The 16,295-nt window shown below is 39.8% G+C and overlaps 2 protein-coding genes and 1 long non-coding RNA gene across 8 annotated transcripts; 1 reads left to right on the top strand and 2 right to left on the bottom strand.

Moving 5' to 3' along the window:
• Positions 1–77: 77 nt before the first annotated feature.
• LOC137062856 (uncharacterized) lies at positions 78–7,744 on the bottom strand. 5 transcript variants are annotated; one of them, XR_010901296.1, is made up of 6 exons: positions 7,633–7,688; positions 6,351–6,453; positions 5,913–6,059; positions 5,721–5,840; positions 1,437–1,513; positions 81–1,215 (listed from the first exon to the last, which is right to left on the bottom strand). It is a non-coding gene; the product is annotated as an uncharacterized lncRNA (long non-coding RNA). The 5 variants fall into 5 exon arrangements; XR_010901295.1 differs by having other exon boundaries at positions 78–1,215; positions 5,913–6,453; XR_010901294.1 differs by having other exon boundaries at positions 82–1,215; positions 6,351–7,744.
• LOC137062853 (PE-PGRS family protein PE_PGRS18-like) lies at positions 1,520–4,784 on the top strand. 2 transcript variants are annotated; one of them, XM_067433779.1, is made up of 2 exons: positions 1,520–2,194; positions 2,295–4,784. In XM_067433779.1, exons 1-2 carry the CDS (start codon positions 2,042–2,044, stop codon positions 3,030–3,032), a joined length of 891 nt encoding a protein of 296 aa, XP_067289880.1. In that variant the 5' UTR covers positions 1,520–2,041; the 3' UTR covers positions 3,033–4,784. The 2 variants fall into 2 exon arrangements, with proteins under 2 accessions (XP_067289880.1, XP_067289881.1); XM_067433780.1 differs by having other exon boundaries at positions 1,520–2,691; positions 2,882–3,011.
• A 3,356-nt stretch (positions 7,745–11,100) lies between the features above and the next one.
• Positions 11,101–16,223, bottom strand: ywhah (tyrosine 3-monooxygenase/tryptophan 5-monooxygenase activation protein, eta polypeptide). The gene is made up of 2 exons (XM_067433783.1): positions 15,515–16,223; positions 11,101–13,936 (listed from the first exon to the last, which is right to left on the bottom strand). Exons 1-2 carry the CDS (start codon positions 15,599–15,601, stop codon positions 13,283–13,285), a joined length of 741 nt encoding a protein of 246 aa, XP_067289884.1. The 5' UTR covers positions 15,602–16,223; the 3' UTR covers positions 11,101–13,282.
• Between the last annotated feature and the right edge of the window lie 72 nt (positions 16,224–16,295).

The following is a 16,295-nucleotide window of genomic DNA, read 5'->3' as shown; positions in this document are numbered from 1 at the left end:
ACTTTCAAAACCATTTAATTGATTAATCTTAGTAGCAAATAAAATCAGTGCTGACAAGTCAGGGACTATATATAAACATTACAATATACCTTGTACACACATATAAAAAATGCAACACACTTGAAATATGTACATTTTTGAAAAAGAGACCTGTTGTGTTTTTTACAAAAAAAATTTATTTGGAAAATTTTGAGTTTGTAACAGATTAATGAGTGAGTGGAATTGCTCAAAAACTTTAATACAATCACATGCAAACTGAAAAAAATAAATACATAACTGGAACACTGGAAGAAAGCGAGAGAAAACATAGAACCCTAAAGTCTACTCAAAGACAGTAGTTGTAAACCCTTCTACAGGTATTATAGACCTCTTATGATTACTTTTCACCATTTGAATTCATTCTACATACAGATGTATGATACATACACTCATGCATTCATATTAACTAATTTATAATAGCTTATTATATACAAGAAAACTGCTTATACAACCATTTGCAATCAGAGTTAAAGGGTTAGTTCACCGAAAAATGAAAATTCTGTCATTAATTACTTACCCTAATGTTGTTCGTTTCCCAGTCTTCACCTGTCCAATTTTGGTGAGCTTGTGCAAATTGTACCCTCTTTTTCCTATTTGTAGTGGAAATGGGTGGTACCCGGTGGGGTCTTCTGCTGTTGTAGCCCATCCGCCTCAAGGTTGTGCGTGTTGTGGCTTCACAAATGCTTTGCGGCATACCTCATTTGTAACGAGTGGCTATTTCAGTCAAAGTTGCTCTTCTATCAGCTTGAATCAATTTTGGGTGAACTAACCCTTTAAGCTTTCAAGCCATTTGCAAGTCCTTCAGGATTTTAAAAACAATACATAAACTGGAACTGAAACTGGAAAAAAGAGAGAATATATCACTTAAATCTGGTCACAGATTGAATTGTACACATCTTTTATGGTGACAGGAAGTCCGGCTCCATCCTTTTATTTTAAAACGACAGTCCAAAAAGGTCAATGTATTTTTGAGTCCTGTAGAATACTGGACTCCAAACACAACACACACACAAGAGTAGGCCCCAGTGCCATTGAGATGTCCTCACTCTCCTCAGTGATTACCTGGCCATCCAAAGTGAGTAAAATGTGGTCATACTGCAGGGGATGACCCTCCCTGCAGCCTTTAAGCACCATCTTAGGTGTTGGGATGTCAGAAGGGCTGGTCTGAGCATGGCCCTGGAGGAGAGGAAATAATAGCATTAACCATCTTCTCATATTTATTTCTATATTGAATGTAATTGTTTCTTCAATTTAATAAGATAGTTTGAAGAGACCAACAAACAAAAAAAATAATGTTTGAATTAAAATAATTTGCATAATAAAATGCGAGTGTAAGTAATAGGGTAGTGCTTTGATTAGATTGTGCTTTACACACTAGTAAACTGTTCAAGGCTCACCTCAACTTCAAACAGCAACCTCGGGTCATCCTTCAACAGTGCAGGCATAAGCAAAACAGTTGGTTCCAACTGTAGGCCTTTAAACAAAATAACATCATTAGATTAACATAACATGGGGGATGCTTTTAGCCAATACTTTTTTTGTTTGTTTTAACCTTCATTACTGTTTAATGCCCAAGGTATATTTAGTTTTTTATATGTACGCTTAGTCGAACGCATTCCTTAGTCGGGAATGCAAAACAAGCATGGATGAATGTCAGGTGATACAGTGTTCTCTGTGCAGGTGGTGTGCGATGTAGATGACTGGTTAGTAGGAGAACCAAGCAGACAACACAAGAAAAAGAAGACAGATGACAGGTCAGGAACAAAAGGTAGGTTTCTCAGGTGAGTATAAAAGTATATAATATAATTTTGGACTCTAGTGCAAAACCAGGCCTGGTCTGTGATGCTTCTCTTTGTCGAAACCAGAGAATATGGTGGCGTGGAGAGAGCGCAAGTAGGGTATGCTAATGAGTGATAACGATGGTGATAATGAGGAGTGGGTGTAGATGTGGAACAAGAGGAATGCTGGGGTTGTTTGAGGGCGTCTGCATCCTGGACTCATTATGGTTCATCAGAGCAGGTTGTCTCCAGGATGGTACAGGGAGCCGGTTGATTTGGAGACCAGGGCGCAGTTGGCAGTTCTGGAAGCCATGGCGGTGCAGGCGGTTCTGGAAGCCATGGCAGTGCAGGCGGTTCTGGAAGCCATGGCGGTGCAGGTGGTTCAGGAAGCCATGGCAGTGCAGGGGGTTCTGGAAGATCATGGCGGTTCTGGAAGCCATGGCAGTGCAGGCGGTTCTGGAAGCCATGGCGGTGCAGGTGGTTCAGGAAGCCATGGCAGTGCAGGGGGTTCTGGAAGATCATGGCGGTGCGATGCAGGTGGTTCAGGAAGCCATGGCAGTGCAGGGGGTTCTGGAAGATCATGGCGGTGCGATGCAGGTGGTTCAGGAAGCCATGGCAGTGCAGGCAGTTCTGGAAGCCATGGCGGTGCAGGTGGTTCAGGAAGCCATGGCAGTGCAGAGGGTTCTGGAAGATCATGGTGGTGCGATGCAGGTGGTTCAGGAAGCCATGGCAGTGCAGGCAGTTCTGGAAGCCATGGCAGTGCAGGCGGTTCTGAAAGCCATGGCAGTGCAGGCGGTTCTGGAAGTCATGGCGGTGCAGGTGGTTCAGGAAGCCATGGCAGTGCAGGTGGTTCAGGAAGATCATGGCGGTGCAGGTGGTTCAGGAAGCCATGGCAGTGCAGGCGGTTCTGGAAGCCATGGCAGTGCAGGCGGTTCTGGAAGCCATGGCGGTGCAGGTGGTTCTGGAAGCCATGGCGGTGCAGGTGGTTCAGGAAGCCATGGCAGTGCAAGGGGTTCTGGAAGATCATGGTGGTTCAGGCGGTTCTGGAAGCCATGGCAGTGCAGGGGGTTCTGGAAGATCATGGCGGGGCAGGCGGTTCAGGAAGCCATGACGGTGAATGCGGTTCTGGAAGCCATGAAGGTGCAGGTAGTTCGGGATGTCAAGGCAGTGCAGGGGTTGGAACCGATGTGTGTGTGGCCAAGACACATATGCTAGCTGCATTATAGGCACAGAAATGTCCTCTGGGATAAGAGTAAACTCACTAACTAGAGTGGGCTCATGGACTAGAGCCTCTGGACAAGGAAGGTAGTTGCTACTGGATCCTAGAAAAGGAAGTGAATTGAAATCATTGGCCATTTTAGGACACAAGTTCAGACGAGAAGTAATTTTAAGAAGGGAGTTCTGACAAGGCACCCATCTTAGGATGAGACTCTGGGGCTGGCTGTAAAGCATACTGGGGAACAACGCTCTCCAGTGAATTTCCAGCTCATGTTTTCTTTTTGTGGTTTGGTCTTCTGTCATGCACAAGCAAGAGGCCAGACAAGGGGGATAAGTGAAACAACAAGTCTTTATTGTAAAGATAGGATAACAAAGTGGCAATGCAACAATGATGCTGGTTTACTGAAGACTTAGCTGGTGGTGATACGTGGTTCTCTGTGCAGGTGGTGTGCGATGTAAATGACTAGTGATAAGAAGATCCAAATAGACAACGCAGGAAAAAGAAGACGGATGACAGATCAGGAACAACAGGTAGGTTTATCAGGTGAGTATAATAGGTAAGCACTCCAGTGCAAAACCAGGTAGGGTCTGTTGTGTGTCCTTTTTGAAGAGACCAGACCAAGTGGTAAAGTGAAGAGAGCTGAAGTTTGGTGCGCTAATGAGTGATAATGATGGTGATAGCTTGCAAGTGCAACCACTGAACCCAGTGAAGAATGAGGGATAGTGAATTTAGGCCTAGTCCACACGCTCACTGGCATTTTTATAAACGGAGTGTAACGCCACACCAGCGGAGGGGGTCCTTGCCTGAGTATTGACTGTGTACCGCTCCCTTTGCATCTACTTGCACTTCCCTTTTGAACTGGCCTGACAAGCCAAACCCACATCAAGATGTTGACTCAGACTCACCGTTGACAGGGCTCAATCCAAGGGGCGTGATAAACGGTTGTCTTTCAAATTCCCTCTGCACGCAATAAGTGCTACAACCAACCAGAGCAACGTGAAGTGGAACTAGTTGATTAAACATTCGCCGTATCCGGTCGGTAAAACTCTGAACACATCTTCCCTTTCTAAAGGATGATTTCAGTGCCGTTCTTTGTTCTTTTCTCAAAGAAAAGCTTAACTCCAAATCTTCCAGAGCCGTGGCCAAAGCCGATTTGAAAGACCGCCGTTCGCCAGCTTCTTTGTTTACAAGTTGCATGCGGAACCTACACAAGACCGCACATCTGCTGGAGTGCCGTCAATATGTTAAGCCCGCCCACCAACTTTAAACACAATGTGATTGGCCTGACCAGAGTTTATTTTTTCCAGTTCACAATTTTATGAGTTAATAGACCACACTCGCTGCAAATTAGATTTGCTGCTGCAAGGGTGCGTCTAGACTTCAAGGCTACTGTGAAACAGCATTTAGGAAGAAACTGTGTGTTTGCACATTGCGATTGCCAGTTCATCTGGCATTGCCAGTTCATCTGCCTTAACTGTCTGTACCCATTTAAAATGATAGGCAACCACTGCATTTTAATCACAATCCCAACAAAGATGTTAAAATAAGATTGTATAATTTTTCTCTTTTGAAGCAAAAACAGAATGTTCAGACTTTAGCTTTGAGAAATGATGCTACATAAAACTTCATAACAGGCCCAGAAAAGAAACTGCATGTTAATTTTCAAGTCAATCCGGGGTGCATTTCCCCATCATTAGCCAACTATGGTCGCAAGTTCCGTTGTTACTGACATAGTTCAACGATTTGGTGTTTCCCGACACCATTGTTCCAATGAACGTTCGCAAACTGCATCGTAAACTTGTGTGGTTGGAACGACAGCTCTAGACCTTTGGTTAGAAGCATAGTTTCTTGTTTGCATGATGTGGACTTAAAAGGATACTTTACCGCTTTTTTCACATTAAACTATGTTATTCCCTTAACTAAGACGAGTTGACGCATACCTCTCTCGTCGGAGTGCGTGCACTTAATCTCTCTGACGCGCGCTGACGATCTGATAGCATTTAGCTTAGCCCACTAAGCCCAGTTCATTCACTATGGTACCAAACAGAGATCAAGTTAGAAGCCTCCAAACACCTCCACGGTTTCCCTATTTAAATACAGTTACACAAATAGTTGAACGATCAAGTATAGTGACACAAAATAAAATGTGGTGCTTTTCTAAGCCGATTAAAAAGGAGAACTATAATGTATGGCGGAATAGCACTTAGTACTCAGCGCAGTAAAAAGTCCCGGGTCAAACATCCTACCTCACATCTCCCCCTCCCCCCATTGCCAGAAATGAGAGGGGGAGGGGGTGATGTGAGGGACAATGTTTCAGCCGGGACTTTTTTCGAATACATACAAATGTCCTTTATGTATTATGTATATGTATAAGGCCATATCAAATGACCTTTTTTGAAGAGTGCGCATGTGCGGACGCGCTCTAGGACGTAAGAAAGAGCCTTTGATTGAATCAGGAAATGAAGCAAAATAACTGAGAAAAATAAGAATTAGGCCTCAGGTGCCATGTCCATAATTTATAGCAAAAGATCTAGCATGAATTCTATCTCAAAATAATTAATTAAAAGCAGTTATTACTCCACCACCTGCGTTACTTTGTTATACGGGAAATGCACTCCAGACCAACAGAACTGTAGGTAGACCCAATTTCTTGTTTTGTTGAATTATAGCACCACCCTAATTACCTTTTTTTAGCCTGCCATCTTCACAGTCGCCAATCTTTCGGCTGAACTTGTCCTTAAGGGGACTCCGTGAAACTTGAAGGCCTCTGTTCCATTGCAGAGAGCTGTGTAAGAATTTGTTGGCTAAAGTAAAAAAAAAGACATATTAAAAAATAGTCATACATAAGGAGGCAATCAACACACTACTGTACTTACCATTTTCACCAGTCTGAAACGAGTCTCCTCTGTGCTATGGTTGGACACAAAAATTTTCCACACCATCCTTTCTTTGAGGAGCTCTATGTTTGGTTGAAGCTTCTCTAGATGTCCCCTAATACTTTGTTCATCTTCTCCTGCATCAACCTATAGGGGTATTGAAATTGGTACAAATGTGGGTACAAATACAAAACACACTTACACAGGAATCTATAAAGATTCATAAAATTTGTCTTAGATGAACAGACACCAAAGTTCTGCTGCTACACCAAATGTGAATTGAGAAAGTTTGTTTGACAGCCACCATTTAAATGTTTATACTTTAAAAAACAAATTTGAGTAGAAATATGTAATTTGTTTAGCAAATATTTTAACTTTATTATTATAAAAAAAATCCTTGTGTAATTTAAGTGTTTGTACAAATCTGTTCAATTTTACCTTCAATATTATAGTAGGCTTCAACTGACTCCCATAGTTTACAGCATCAGTTAAGAGATGTGTATCCTATTCCTTGAGAAAATTTGCCATGCATGTGGCATACCTGTTATGTAGCCAAAAATAATCGATATTGAACCAAGCTGTTCTTGTGACAATTAATTTAATTTAACTCTTAATTTTTTTTAAATGACATAAACTAAATAGTTTTTCAATTATCACAACTGTTATAACAGAAACACTGGCACTGGTTATTCAATAAACAGATATTACTGTTACTAAACTCTGCTCAAAAGAAATGTAATTACAAATTGATCCATATCGTGATGTGTATCGTATGGTGACATTGATGATGCACAGCCTTAACTGAAAATGATCTTCAAACCAATTCATTAACAGTTACATGCAAATATGCATGACATGAAATAGGCCAATGTTAATAATTAAGCTAATGATAAATAGCCTAAATAAATAGAGCTAACTTTTAGCCTAACGTTAAAGAATTTGTTGTTTGCTTCCATTCCAGTTACATTTGCATAGAAGTCTTTGACGTAACCTTACACTATGTAATGTTACACCTCTTGCATGGAAGATTAAATACATTATTTGAGCTTTAAACGGTTAACATAAGTAGGCTAGCATTTAATTTTAACTTAATAGTTAAGAAGTTGTGCATATGTTATTTTTATTTCATATTCACTAACGTTACTAGACACAGCATCCATGGGAACGGTGCAGCTATATAAAGCCCACCTCTAGGACCGTGGCTGTCATCTCTATCAGCGATAAAAAAAAAAAAAAAAGATTAAATAGTTAGTCACGAAACGAACGACCACGTTAGCCTTAATTATTACTTAACGTTACACTTCAGTGTTAGTTAAGCAACAAATATCCCTAACCGCATCTCCTTAACGTTAACGTTAAACCCCCCTCTGTCTCTCGAGCTTTGTCGGTTGACGTTACACCAAAGACGTTTCAGTGTATTTGGTTGAAATAACTTAACGTTACTAAAACGTTACTGCTGCAACTCTGGCTCGAGTGTAAGAAATTATTTTCTTTTTTCTTTTTGAGCGTCACTAGGATGTTATTCGCTTTGTTTATTGGGAAAAAAATCGTTAACTAAGTTAAATTAACGTTAGTCAACACAGTTGGTCAGGCTCCACACAGTCGGCTAACATTACTCAAAACACGGTACAACATTTTAAAATACCAACAAAATTTCCCCCTAACAAGTAACTCAACTTTAATAGCATATTTATGTGACAGTTGGAGGTATGACACTCACCTGGGCAAGATTCTTTCTCTCTCCTCAGTCTCTCTTCATAACGACGCCGGCTCCAAAGCCAAAGGTCCAACGAGCAACGACACAAATGACGCAGTTTCTCGAGTAGGACCGCTCGCGCACAAACAGCGTACATCTGATTGGTGCGTTTATATATATATATATATATATATATATATATATATATATATATATATATATATATATATATATATATATATATATATATATATATATATATATATATATATATATATATATATATATATATATATATAAACGCGCCAATCATATATATATATGTATGGACATCATAATATTTTATTAAAGCTAGACTACACAAATGAACAAAACATAAAATTAAAATAAAATAAATGTTAAGATAACTTTGTTTTGGCGCTGTAAATAACATTTTATAGTGGTGTGATAAAGTGAAATCAGTTTCCAGCTGAGAATTTTTTTTCCAAGAGGTTTTTTATTATTTTTATTTATAATGTATTGGGTATTAATATAATAAGCGATTGTATGGGTGATGATTTGAAAATGGTTCAAGTGTGGATTTGATTTGGTAGCCGCCTACAGTTATAATTTGTGTGTATTGAATACCTATTGTGTTTTAATTTTAAAAAGTTGGGCAGGCCCCATATTCATTAGCTTAATTTTTAATACCAATGGCAAAAAGCTGTTTTGAATCACTTTGCTGGGGTCAAAAAGTGTTGTGTTTGAGGGCTCTGAAATATTTCATTTGGGGGCCTTTGGGCCAAAAAGGTTGAGAACCATGTTAACTTCATGTGAATATTATTATTTTATTTAATGTTGTTTTGTAATCAATTCCCCAACTAAATTAAGAAACTAAAAGAGAGATAGAACCTAGAGGGGCTTTTTTTAATTTATGACAGTGGTGCTATATAGCACCTTAACCACCCCAAAGAACCACTGAAGAACCGCTGAAGAACCACACAGGGGCTTTACAGGTTCTTTATATGGTATTGGTGCTATATAGCACCTTATCCACCCTAAAGAACCGCTGAAGAACCACTGAAGAACCTTTTTTTTTTAGAGTGTAAGGACAGGCCGGCAGACATATTTGGCTTCATCAGCTTCTCAGCAATCCCTTTGAAATACCATCATATCTCATCACAGCCATGAACATTTATCTTTAATATGTAAAGTCATAAACACGCGACCTTCTGCATGGCCTTCATCTTATTCACTATTATTGTACTATTATAAATCAGTCATACAATGTAACTCCTGCATATCACTATTTATGGGCTGTTAAAGGCATCTCTGCCAGAATGTTTACGCAATCAAAAAGAGCAAGATTATTGACCAAAGATATGGCGACTAATGAGTTTCTCAGAAACAGCACCAATATTTAGGGATTTTCATTTAATCAAAATACACTATTTGGTTCGTAATACACGTCAACATGTACAATCTCAATCCTTAATTCCTTAGTTTACAACTGGTCTGTCTTGTTGGTTATATCATATCGGTGCATATATATATATATATATATATATATATATATATATATATATATATATATATATATATATACACATACATACATACATACATATATATATATATATATATATATATATATATATATACATTCATACATATATACAAATGTATATATATATATATATATATATATATATATATATATATATATATATATATATATATATATATATATCGTTTCGGCGTAACAATGACCACTGAGAGGTGAAGTGAGTAACACTGATTATCTCTTCATCATGGCACTTAGTTAGTGAAGGGGATAGGCAGCAAGTGGACGTTTTATCCTCAGTTGATGTGTTAGAAGCAGGAATATATAGCCTAAGGAAAATAGGCACGCATTTAGATTTGAACGAGTTTGACATGGGACAAATTGACTAGAAGACAGAGCATCTTCAAAACTGCAGCTCTTGTGGGCTGTTGCTGGTCTGCTGTGGTGAGTATTCATCTAAAGTGGTCCAAGGAAGGAACAGGGGTGAACCAAAAAACAGGGTCATGGGCGGCCAAGGCTCATTTGATGCACATGGGGAGCGAAGGCTGGCCTGTGTGGTCTGATCAAACAGACGAGCTACTGTAGCTCAAATTGCTCAAGAAGTTAATGCTTGTTCTGATAAAAAAGGTGTTAAGAGTACACAGTGCGTTGTAGTTTGTTGCGTATGGGGCTGCATAATCGCAGACCAGTCAGGTTGCCCATGCTGACCCCAGTTCACTACAGAAAGCAGCAATAGTGGGCACGTGAAAATCAGAACTAGACCATGGGAGCGATGGAAGATGGTGGCCTGGTCTAATTAATCACGTTTTCTTTTACATCATGTGGATTTCTGGGTGCTTGTGTGTGGCTTACTTGGGAAACACATGGCACCAGGATGCACTATGGGAAGAAGGCAAGCCGGCAGAAGCGTGATGGTTTGGGCAATGTTCTGCTGGGAAACCTTGTGGATGACACGTACCACTAAGCACTGCTGCAGACCACGTACACCCTTTCATGGAAACGGTATTACCTGGCTGTGGCCTCTTTCAGCAGGATAATGCACCCTGCCAGAAAACATTTTTTTTTTTTTAAGAATGGTTTGAGGTCTTGATTTGGTCTTCAATTTCCCCAGATCTAAATCCAATCGTACATCTGTGGGATACGCTGAGCAAAAAAGTCAGATTCATGGAGGCGCTACCTCACAATTTACAGGACTTAAAGGATCTGCTGCTAACATATTGGTGCCAGATAACACAGCACACCTTCAGGGGTCTAGTGGAGTCCATGCCTCGACGGGTCAGAGCTGTTTTGGCAGCAAAAGGAGGACCAACACAATATTAGGAAGGTGGTCAGTCATAATGTTATTCCTGATTGGTGTATATATATGTCATTTACGTTTTTGGGGAGTCGCACCACTGTCCTGTCATAAAAAGGTAAAATAATCAGATATTTTAAAAGGCTCATTTACCTTGATGCACCAGCCATGAGGCTTTTTTTTCCCGCATGTTGGTTGGACAACATGACTTCAATTAATATAATTAGTAAAGATTAACAAATTCCTTAAGATTTTCTCATCAATGAGTTTTTTTTTAAATTGAGAATTATTTATTATGATATCAGGATAGAAATTTTTTGACTTCATATTAAAATAAATTTTAATTCAGCTTCATTTGCCAACTCCATTTCATGAGAAAAATGTAAAAAATTTACAAAGCAGCAATCTTGTACAAATTCCTACAAAGTGATTCAAGGAAAAACTTTTGTTTTGTAATAAATAAATGCAAGCATCAACCTGCCAAAAATATGAACAAGATTGAATATGGATTTGCCGAAATGTGCAAAAGTCATGCCATTGTGTTGTGACTGCAGATTATTGTTGACTATAATTTAGGTGTATTAAAGAGTTCAAAACAGTGTAAAGTTTATAACAAATGTGTGTAACCACAATAAAAGGCCAGAGATGAACAGCATTTTGAGAGTTCCCATGATAAGCAATGTCTTTAATGTCATTCTGTCATACCTTGCATATGTAATCCTAATCAAAAGACTCTTGATCACTGCGTCTCATAACAGAGTGTCGCCCAAATTTTGTATGGTGACATACTGTTTTGAGATCAGCAGATATACACAATTCACAGGGCTAGCAAGTTGTACAAGGTGAAATTTGGGAAACGACAGACAAACACATCTAAGCAGTGATGGAGGTACAGATCAAAGACGAGTGAAGAAGAATGAAGTGCAACATTGCACTATACTGTGCCAAGTACTCAAGATGTCATCCTGTAATAAGTGTTACAGAGTCTCTATAAAGATTGAGTCCTTACAAGTACACAGTAAATAAATGTCACGTGGAGGCCAGGGGCTGTAGTACAGAAGCATCCTAACTTAAAAGCTTACCTGTTTACTAACCATAATTCAAATCAACAAACAAGAATTAAGACAGGAAGTTTCTGTGACAGCCCTAGTAGGGTATAAGTGATTCGTTGTGGAAGGAAAGAAGAGAATCATATACAGAAGAGAGGTCAAGGACAGGAGAAGAGGATTAGGTGGGAAAACAGAGCAAATGAGGGTAAATAAATACCCCCTTTTCACCAAAATGGTCTCAGAACCAACTTAAGTGCAGAACAGTGACAGAATTGACCACTGACAAATAAACGTGCCACTTCAATTTTGTTTTAATTTTTGAAAATATATACACCGATCAGGCATAACATTATAAGGTGGTTAGTGGGTGGGATATATTAGGCAGCAAGTGTACATTTTGTCCTTAGTTAATGTGTTAGAAGCAGGAAAGTGTAAGGACCATCTCCAAAACCTAAGCTCTTGTGGCGTGTTCCCCGTCTGCAGTGGTCAGTATCTACTAAAAGTGGTCTAAGGAAGGAACAGTGATGAAGTTCAGGCTACCCTCTTCCATTGCTTCGGTCAAGTTCTGATGCTCACGTGCCCACTGTTGGCGCTTCTCGGCGGTCTACAGGGGTCAGCTTGAGAATCTCCAGATGTAACAAACTGCGATGCACTGTGTATTCTGACACCTTTCTATCATAACCAGCATTAACTTCTAGAGCAATTTGAGCTACAGTAGCTTGTCTGTTTGATCACAATTTGGCCCTTGTCAAACTCGCTCAAATCCTTACACTTGCCTATTTTACCTGCTTCTAACACATCAACTGAGGACAAAATGTTCACTTGCTGCTTAATATATCCCACCCACTAACAGGTGCTGTGATGAAAAGTTAATCAGTGTTATTCACTTAACCGGTCAGTGTTCATAATGTTATGCCTGATTGGTGTATATTATAATTTAAAGTAATTTGATTCAGTGTTATAAGGACATCAAGACAAATTTATATAGAAAGAAAATGCTATATATTTTCATATGCTATGTTTTGAATACATTTGAACATCCAAATTAATTTAAGTTAGCATGTTTAAATAAGTAAACCTCATTGAATAACAAAACTATAATATAACTAACAAAATAGGATTCAACTTATGCATACATTTCCACATTTTAATTTGTAATAATCTTTTAGGAATACATCTGAACATCCAAAGGATTTTGAATCACTGTATTTATGAGTATTATAAAATTCATTGTAGTTTTCATAGTCAGTTTGTGTGTGTGATATTAGTAAATAATTCATTTCAAATTTGCTTACAGGTTGCAGTAAGTATTGCAATGCATTTTACATAGCAAGTAATGTATAAGGAAAAAGACTATGTGTGAATTAAATGCTTTATATATATTGGTTTGGGGGCTAGTTTTGTTTTATGTCTTGTATTGGTTTCAAAATTTTGCTATGGACATGTGACATTATCGGTTCCAGGTTCAAGACAAGCAAGTTTTAGAGGCCAGCTGTATTTTTCCATCCTAGAACCACCTTTTCTGCAGTGGAACGTTCCAGATTGGGTACCGGTATCCTGGTGGAGGAAAAGGGGTAAAGCAGGTGAGAGAGCAATCAAGGGTCTGAAGTGCTGAGGAACCAAAGAAGAGCATTGAGGTGTCACAAAGACAAGAAAGATGGAATGGAAAAGAGAGAGAGAGAGAATGAAGGAGCAGACAGAGAAGTAAGATAGAGCATCAAAGAAGACTGCAGAATGAACAGACAGGTGCTACTACAGCTAGAAGTGAGAGCGGACATGGCTGATCTCTCAGTTATTGGCATCCCCTCCTTCGCTGTCCTGCTGGTCGCTGGTCCACAGGGTGAGGTTGTCCCGCAGGAGCTGCATGATGAGCGTGGAGTCCTTATAGGAGTCCTCGTTCAGATTGTCCAGGTGGCCGATGGCGTCATCGAAGGCTTCCTTGGCAAGCTGGCAGGCCTGCTCGGGTGCGTTTTGGATCTCGTAGTAGAAGACAGAAAAGTTGAGCGCCAGGCCCAGGCGGATGGGATGGGTGGCCGGCATGCCCTTGCTAATATCGAACGCCTCTTTGTATGCACCTTCAGATGATTCGACGGCAGAGGCCCTCTTTTCGCCGGTGGCCACCTCGGCCAGGTACCGGTAGTAGTCGCCCTTCATCTTCAGGTAGAACACCTTACTCTCTACCTGGGTTTCGTCACAGTTCTTGATGAGGTACTGGTCCAGCAGGGTGAGAACGTCTTGGCACACCGACTCCAGCTCCTTCTCGATGGTCTCTCGGTAGACACGCACCAGTTCCAGCTTCTTCTCATTGCCATCTGCCGCCGTCTTCTGCTCTATGCTGGATATTACACGCCAAGATGACCTCCGGGCCCCCACCACATTCTTGTAGGCCACCGAGAGCAGGTTTCGGTCTTCGTTGGACAACGGCTCATTCAACTCTGTGACCTGATGGTGCAGAAGGCCAAATTTTGGGTGAATAAACGCAATTATGTTTGCAACATATTTATTTGAAATTGGGACATTAAGGTGCTGTACAGAGGTGTTCTGACCAAAATCTATCAAGACCCTGGATAAAAGATAATGCATAATTTAAGTTTTCAAACATTTTGTTTGTTTGAACTGGAAAAAGCCTAATGTTTATTCATTATTAATAGTGATATTAAATAAATATTTGCTGATACCCATATAGCCACTGATATAGTGCACCTTCCTAATGCAATGTGAATAAGAAACCTGAACATTTATGATCACATTAACATCATGTAATTTATGATCAGGACCGTTACAAATAATTTTTGAGATTTTACTCTCAAACAACAATTTTGAAATAAATATTTTTCATGGCATGGATTTCCAATAACTTTTTAGAAATGTAATATATTTTATTACTTATCCAGGTCTGACTATTTTACAATTGCTTGACATTTCCAGGTTTACCATGACCATGGAAACCCTACACTGAATATGTCAAAAATTCAAAGTGGCACAATAATGACAATATCTAACCCAAACGGGTGATTAGAATGATGTTACTTTCATTAGTAATGAAAATGATACAAAAAAAAAATACATTGAATAAAGCGTCCTGTGTGACCCACACTAACTGACTGACTGACTTTCATCCTTTGTGCTCAGATGTCAAACCATTCAGCTGATGCTGCACTGCTAGCTCACATATTGCGCTTTATTTTCTGACAACAAATTAACATGAGCTGTTGAGAAAATGTAAGTTTTATCCGACTATATTAACAGGGTTCATCATTTAAAACGTAGCTATTGTTGTTTTTATTCTATTTTCGCAGAGACAGGGATACACAATGGATGTGGATGAGGGTGCCATAGCGCCGCCCATGTTCATCCACCATAACAACTGATATACTCGATACTGAACCGAAACCTACAATTTATTAGAATTATGTATCGTCAATCGCCCCGTTTTTGTCTGTTGATTTTTTTGTCTTATCATCATATATCTTTTTTTTTTTTAAGTTTTCATCCAACGTTCTAAATGTATATACACAAATGAAACAATGTTAGTATTTTCTCACCCTCAAGTCGTTTCACACCCGCATTACTTTTTTCTTTACAAAAAACAAACCGCGAGGTTAGGCAGAAAGCTAGTGCTAGTTACCGAGAACCTCAGTCACCGTTTAATTTCAATCTGTTTTACATACAATGAAAGTCAATGGTGACTTACTGTCATTCTGCCTAACATTTCCCTTTGTGTTTCAAGGAAGAAATAAAGCTTTTGAAGGTGCAGCGACATGAAGATGAATAAATTGAGACAGGATTTTTATTTGAGGTGAACTGTCCCTTTAACAAAGCATATTTTATATATAACAAAGAGAAGAGGTCCTGCTCGTGACAGTGTCGAGAGCGTCTTAAATTGTATAAACTAGAAATGCACCTAAATTTGAGCATTATTTTAAAAATTAAAAAAAAACGAAACGCATGTATATTACATTGCAATCGTCTCTTAAAGATTGCTTGTGCATGAATGCATATATATTAATAATGACCCACCAGCTTCATCGCGGAGGCCATGTCATCATAGCGCTCCGCCTGCTCCGCCAGACGGGCTCTTTGGATCAGTTGTTCCCTATCAGCCATCCTCTCTGGTCAAAGGCTGTTGGTTCGCACCGGGGTTCGGTCGTTCGCTCAGCAGAATACACTGGTTGTGCAAATGGTTGTGGTAGAGCGCGCGCTCCGGTTAGCACACAGGCGCGAGCAAAATCTGGAGCAGCCGCGCACGTGAGAGTGAAGCGGCTAGCCAAAGGTTGAAGTTGCAGGTTTATATTTTTTTGTATGTCTATATATTTTTTGTAATGCTTTCTTTCCCCTCCCAGCCCTCGATATCCTCCAAGTTTCGCCCGAATCTTATTTTTTTCTTTCGTCTCGTGGGCTGCTGCTGCTGCAAGCGTCCTGTCAATCCCAGCGAACAGGGTGGAGGGGGAGTTGGAGGGGGGGTGCGCGCACTCGCTCTATTTCAGGATGACGTCATTTTCTAAAAATAGCCGCATGCCCTGCAGCCGCGCACTTGCGCAGTGAGGTTTGCTGCATTGTTCAATGCAGCGGCACACCGCGCATGCGCTTGATAAGAAACTCTTCCGCATTGAAATGAAGCGATGCTTCGGTCTGTCCAAAAAACTGATGATGAAAGGATAATGGGATGCATGGACATGTCTCCTTAGCAATGTTTTTCCAGACAACATGAATTGATTGATGTGGACAGACAAGTATTTTCAATGTAAACAAAGGTCACATTTTTATCTGTGTACTGGCTGATGTCCCTGCAGTGTTACTG

This window comes from Pseudorasbora parva, chromosome 23 (assembly GCF_024679245.1).
Source record: "Pseudorasbora parva isolate DD20220531a chromosome 23, ASM2467924v1, whole genome shotgun sequence".
Lineage (NCBI taxonomy): Eukaryota > Metazoa > Chordata > Actinopteri > Cypriniformes > Gobionidae > Pseudorasbora > Pseudorasbora parva.
The sequence above is the reverse complement of the archived record's forward strand: the minus strand, read 5'-3'. Positions and strand labels throughout refer to the sequence as shown.

Coding starts and splice junctions, on each gene's coding strand:
- ywhah (XM_067433783.1), bottom strand. CDS start 15,601: ATGGCTGATAGGGAACAACTGATCCAAAGAGCCCGTCTGGCGGAGCAG. Junction 13,937..15,514: donor TGGCCTCCGCGATGAAGCTG/GTGGGTCATTAT, acceptor CTGCACCATCAG/GTCACAGAGTTGAATGAGCC.
- LOC137062853 (XM_067433779.1), top strand. CDS start 2,042: ATGGTTCATCAGAGCAGGTTGTCTCCAGGATGGTACAGGGAGCCGGTT. Junction 2,195..2,294: donor TGGAAGCCATGGCGGTGCAG/GTGGTTCAGGAA, acceptor ATGGCGGTGCAG/GTGGTTCAGGAAGCCATGGC.